This window comes from Amia ocellicauda, chromosome 19, assembly GCF_036373705.1.
Source record: "Amia ocellicauda isolate fAmiCal2 chromosome 19, fAmiCal2.hap1, whole genome shotgun sequence".
Classification (NCBI taxonomy): domain Eukaryota; kingdom Metazoa; phylum Chordata; class Actinopteri; order Amiiformes; family Amiidae; genus Amia; species Amia ocellicauda.
This window is the reverse complement of record NC_089868.1, coordinates 19,090,088-19,096,139: the sequence shown is the minus strand read 5'-3', so window position 1 is coordinate 19,096,139 and position 6,052 is coordinate 19,090,088. Positions and strand designations below refer to the sequence as shown.

At 39.6% G+C, this 6,052-nt stretch overlaps 1 protein-coding gene across 2 annotated transcripts; it reads left to right on the top strand.

Annotated features, from left to right (window-relative positions):
• Nucleotides 1-1,366: 1,366 nt before the first annotated feature.
• gorab (golgin, rab6-interacting) lies at nucleotides 1,367-5,849 on the top strand. 2 transcript variants are annotated; one of them, XM_066692178.1, is made up of 5 exons: nucleotides 1,367-1,574; nucleotides 2,104-2,422; nucleotides 2,787-2,888; nucleotides 3,250-3,390; nucleotides 4,082-5,849. In XM_066692178.1, the coding sequence occupies exons 1-5, from the start codon at nucleotides 1,520-1,522 to the stop codon at nucleotides 4,533-4,535; spliced, it is 1,071 nt and encodes a 356-aa protein (XP_066548275.1). In that variant the 5' UTR covers nucleotides 1,367-1,519; the 3' UTR covers nucleotides 4,536-5,849. The 2 variants fall into 2 exon arrangements, with proteins under 2 accessions (XP_066548275.1, XP_066548274.1); XM_066692177.1 differs by having other exon boundaries at nucleotides 2,101-2,422.
• Nucleotides 5,850-6,052: the final 203 nt, after the last annotated feature.

The following is a 6,052-nucleotide window of genomic DNA, read 5'->3' as shown; positions in this document are numbered from 1 at the left end:
AACCAGGTAACACCATTCCTACTGTGAAGCATGGTGGTGGCAGCATCATGTTATGGAGATGCTTTGCAGTGGCAGGGACTGGGAAGCTCCTCAGGGTAGAGGGAAATAAATGAATGGAACTACTTAAAGGCAAATCCTTGAGGAAAACCTGCTTTAATCTGCAAAAGACTGGGATGGAGAGTCACCTTTCAGAAGGACAAAGACCCCAAGCACAGTCAAAGCAACCCTGGAGTGGCTTGCAGTGACGATACAGTGGAAAAGAGTTTTTGTTTTCACATATTTCTTCCCATTACTTTCTTCTCTCTTGCTTTAGTATAAAAAATTATTTGTGGGTCCATAAACCGATAGACCTAACCCAGAGTCAGTGAAGTGAGGTCATTACAAGCCACTACTGTATCGCAACAGTATGAAAAGTGAACTCGCCTCAACTGCATCTGCCTTGCTAACTTGCTCTGTCAGTCACTACATGGAGACTTGCTAGACATCTCATAGCACTCCTTCATATTCTAGCACGCCAGCTGCCTTGGTCAATGCACACATCTCTCCAATCACTGTAGATCCCAGTCAACTCAGGGATCCAACACAATGGTGTGATCTCCTATCAGTGTCATCTGTAATCTCCAATCTCTGGGGTCATATGAATTACATGAATAATTAACCTGTATCTGTAAAGCCATTCCTATGTCTCTACTTTCTTCACACCAAATAAAACTTTAGGCTTCTCTTTTATGGCTAGGGATCATACTAGCCGTTACTGTCATGCTGATATATGGTAATTATGAATATACTTAAAATTAGCCCTGACAATTGCCCAAACCCTTATTTTAGCCACCAACCAAATTGGAAATTATGCCCAATGCACAACTCAATCCCTTTAGTCTATTCAGTACAAATTAAACCCTAAACGAATGGACGTCTACCTCTTCTCATAAAAATAAATGCATGTATTCAGTTCATCCATAGTTACAGATAGTTAATTTCTAAAATGTACAAGTATGTCTACAAGTTGAAGGTCTGTGTTTCATGTCGTTATTTTTGTAACCATACCAAAAACAAATTCCTGCCTAAATGTTTGCTCAGGTACGCCCTGAAACTGGTAAAGTTGAATCATTCACACGTCTGCAGTCCTTGGCATTTGTTAACCATAAAAACCAACTAAAGAAAACGCCTGTCTTTATTTTGTGTGCAAAATAAATTGATACTTTTTTTACACTGAATATTACGTGTATATATGTTTACTGATTAGTGATCTGATTTATCTTAACTTTAATCCAAATATGAAGTTAATTCATTCTGGCAACTTTTTTTAAATCGAAAGTGCAACTCAGGCTTCATACAAGACACCACAAAGGGGTCCTAGATTGGGACCTGTACGTGGCAGCTGCTCAAAAATGGTTCCCTAGTAATGCGGAATTGGAGTGAAGCTGTTTAGGGAAATGTTTCTGTTTTGTTTCAACGGTTTGTGTGTTTTTATTTTTACTTGACACTCCGAGTTGCTTTGCTGGGGAGCCGTGCAGAGATGGCTGCGTGGGCGGGCTTCTCGGAGGAAGAGCTCCGCCGATTGCAGTATAAAGGTAAATAGTTGGAATAATTGCTGCAGCTTCCGTGTACAAATTCACCTCTTTACTACTAGAGGTGAAATACTGTAAAACATTACTGTAATACTGTAAAAAAAAAAACGGAGCAGATCCATACAAAACCTGTGCAAACTAACATTGATTGTCACATTTTGAGCTTGTTGTGTTGTTTCAGAAAAAAATATTCCTCTAAAACAAAAATGGGGGTGTGACTGTTTTCACTTATCAATACTTAACTTTTTTTTTTGGTCTTTCTTCTTTAACTCATGTTTCCCCCTTCCAGTTATACTGAACCGCACCTCTAGTTTGAATCCGTTTTCTGGTTCTTTATGGTAGCTTTAGTGACCTAGAAATACATTCCAGTAATGTATATAGGGCCTATCTCAAAGGTATCTTTTATATTAAATTGATCCAGCTGCACAGTGCACACCCAACACGTTTGAAAAAACAAACAAATGAATACATAATGTAGGACTCCACACTTGACATGCTATTCTTGTGCTCAAAATGCTTCTTCCACCAGCAGATCAGGTGGCACTGAATGCCTCCAGCCGGGGCCGCAGACCACCTCCGACCAACAGGAGCCGCCAGCAGCTGCAGCGAGAGAAGGCCCTGCAGCTGGCAACCCAGCAGAACGGCCCGGCTCCTCTACCAGCCGAGCAGCAGCTTGCCAAGCCCAAAGTGCCGGCCCTCGCCCAGAGTCCTCCAAAGACACACCAGGAGAATGAGGCTCTCCAGAGGAGCAGGAGCGTGGAGAGCGAGCAGGGAGCCCAGGGCCAACGCATGGCCCTTCCCGAGGAGGTTGCTCCACTTGCCAAGGAGCTAGAGAAGCAGGAAGTGGAATTGTTAGTAAGTCTAGGATATTTACAGAGTGACAGGTGCATTTGCACAAATCATAAATCATTGGGTGTTCGCAGAAACCAGTTGTATTCAGTTATATGCATTGTTGTCAGTTTACATTTTCCCAGGGATATATGCAGGAAGACATGGTTTCTAGTGTCTTTCTATTTAGTTAGAAATGGACATATCAGGGTTTCTGAAGTATTGATAATGAGTAATGAGACCAAAAGCAGCAAACAAATGTACTTGTGAGAGCTGCTGACAAGATGGAAAACATTTTCTTATGTGGCTGTTTTGCAGGTTACTGATGTGCTGTATTGTTGAGTTGTTTTTATTTTATTTTAATGAAGCCCCCTGTCTCGATTGTAGGAGAGAGAAGACTCGACTGGAGCAGCTTCAACAGGAACAACGATTCATGGAAGAGAAGAATAAACGCAAGAAAGCCCTCCTATCGAAGACCATTGCTGAGAAGTAAGAGGAGCATAGTTTCTCCAATGCTGTCAATGGTGAAAATGCTAAAAAGTGAAGGAAGTACATGCAGATTACTGTGGGTTTCAAAATTGATGCACTTTACATTTATTGTCTATTTATTGCATGTATTGATTATTTATACTAGTAGATTAACAAAGTGAATAAAGGTTTACACATTGTACCTTAATAATATTCATAATCTATTGATTTAAAAGTGATTTACATTCAAAATAGTTTTATTCATTTAATTTTCTTAAGCATTGAAAGTTCTATAAAGTGTGGAATTTAACCCAATTACCATTTCATTATATTAAAGTAATCTTCTTACAAAAACTGACTGCTTTTATTCCCTTTGTTTAAGGTCCAAACGGACACAGGCGGAAGCTATCAAACTGAAACGGATCCAGAAGGAGCTCCAAGCCCTGGATGACATGGTTTCCAATGACATCGGTATCCTGCGAAGCCGCATCGAGCAGGCCAGCTGGGACTACTCGGGTGCTCGGTGAGTACGGGAACATAAGTGTGGGATCTCAATTGCTATGACTAAGGTGTTTATAAGCCATTAATTTAATTTCCTTCTTGTACACAGTCCTACCACATTCACAATGCATCACTGAAAGGTCTTTTGTTAGTTTGAGGATTTGTAATTGTTTTGTCTAATTTCTCATCTATGAGCCAGATAATATACAAACTTTGACCCATCTGCCACACATGTACTTGATGATGTTTATATGAAAGCATCTGACATACATTTTGCTGCAACCACTGAGTAGAGGTTTCACGTTTTCTGTTAATATAATGGTTGTGTTTTAATCTGGTTGTAGGTTATACTAGATTTCAGTTTTCTTTTATTAACCTGTGCATATTTGACATCGGAAGAAGCAGAATTTGTCTATTGCATGCCAAGCCTAAGCCATTGTTACACGTTTCATTGTGATGTCTCATCGATTCCCCAAAAAATAACGCTGCCCCCTGCAGGATTTCCTTAAACGTCTTCAGCATCTGGTTTCTGGTGATTGTTGTTTTTTTTTTTTTTTTTTTTTTGGTGTGTGTGTGAGTCTTCAGTCAAGTTTAATTCATGGACTAAAATGAAAGGAAAAAGCTTTATTCTAACGCTTTTTCGCAAAAAGGCAAATGTGCATGCCCTACATACAGAAGGCGGCTGTTTGGTAAAGGTGTTGTCTTCCTGTCAGAAAGCGTTTTGAGAAGGCAGAGGCCGAGTACGTGGCGGCCAAGCTGGACCTGCACAAAAAGACCGATGTGAAGGAGCAGCTGACGGAGCATCTCTACGCCATCATCCAGCAGAACGAGCAGCGCAAGTCCAGGAAGCTGGAGGAGCTCATGAAGCAGCTGGAGGTGGAGGCGGACGAGGAGGGGCTGGATCTCGAGATCGAGGTGGAGAAGATGCTTCATCAACAGGAAGAGGAAGCGAGGAGAGCCCAGGCGGCCGGGCAGGAGAACATGCCGGCTGCAGGGCAAGCCACGGGTGACTGCAGCGATGGTAGTGCCCGTACAGAGGGGGAAATACCAAAGGACATTCAGCCTCCCGAATCAGGGAACGAGAAGGCTGGTCAAGACACTAAATTACAAAACACTAACTCTCATCATGAAGCTGTAGGCAATGAAGTAACTGTCTCTGTGTCGTGAGTTTAAAACAAAAAACCAAGGAGTCTAGCCAAATTTGATATGCAATTTAAAAATCACATTTAGTCTGTTTAAATGGGTACTGTAATTCACCTGAAAAACTTCACTTAACTTGTGCAGTAAGTTTTTCTTCAGTCATTTTATTAATATGTGGGATTTATGTAATCGAGTATTATTCAAAAGGATGTACAAAGCTAGCATTTGTCACTTCATCTGTCTTTTTGCATTTTCTGAAAATATATTTTGGATCCTAACTCACCTGGACATATTCTGACGTGTGAGCCTTAGTGTGCGGGTCAATGTTTTATGTGTGTCTTGCAGTTGGGTAACGATGCATGCACTTGGAGTAAGTGTTCCTTGATTTCCTGTTCTTGCTTGTGTAGTTTACTCTAGTAACATGAATAGAAGCATGTCCCTTGAAATGTTTTGGATATGCATTCTAGATGTATACTGCAAAATACTTCAACTTTAAAATAGTTTAACTAAAAGCATTTGAAAAGCATTATTCATATTAGAGAGATCCTAGATGAATAACCCAGTTTACACTTTGAGAATCTCTTCAGTTTGCTCATCTGTTTGAGATCCTTACACAATTAGTTTCAACTCATCGGGAAAATGTAAGCAGCAGCAACCATTTATTATATTAAATCAGTATTTGCAGACCATAACAAAAATGTATGCTTCCTTTAAGACTCTTACTCTTAAAGGCATTATTTGGTGGCCATCTCTTTGCCGTAATAGGTGTGGTTTTAGATTATATTATTGTGTACCGAAGTGTCCTTTTTAGTTCAAATGAATGTAATACAACTGCTTCCTGCAGCTCACTCATGTTGTGCGTACTGCATAGTTTTGTGTATCAAACCTTAAAGTGAGGGCATTTCTAGACAGAATATATGTATCGTTTGAATGTAGGTGTCTCCTTGGACGAAATGGAAAAAGTAAGTTTCATGTTTTAGAGAAGCTTGGGATACTCTAGGTTTTATGGTATTAGAGGTAGAAGCAGATAGGCAATGTACATGCACTATTTCTGCTTTTGTCAAGGGACTTTATTTCAAATGTTTTTTAAATTGATTATTGTAATATTCATGTGAAATTGTTTCGTCTGTAGATTGTTGAACACTTTATATGTGGATCTCGCACATGAAAATGGTGGCTATACATATCACTGTAAATTAAACGTAATATACACTTCATATTCGATTGTGCTTTGCTGACCACAGGTACATTTGAATTACTGACACCATTATTTAAGATCATGACCTTCATTGTTATTGTAAATTTCTTATTTTGTATAATAAAATGTACCTTTTTCTTCAAGTTAAAGGGCAAATTGGATTTATTTGTATATGCTCTGGCGATCTCAAAGTGTAAGACTTGTGTACATGGTTATTTTGAGCAACTGATTTTTCCTAATTATGGAAATGTAGAAACCTGTATGGATTATACACAAAGTTAAACCCCGGCAGACAGCCCAGTCTGATTTATTTTCATTCACCAAATCGCTTTTTAGCTTTTTCCTT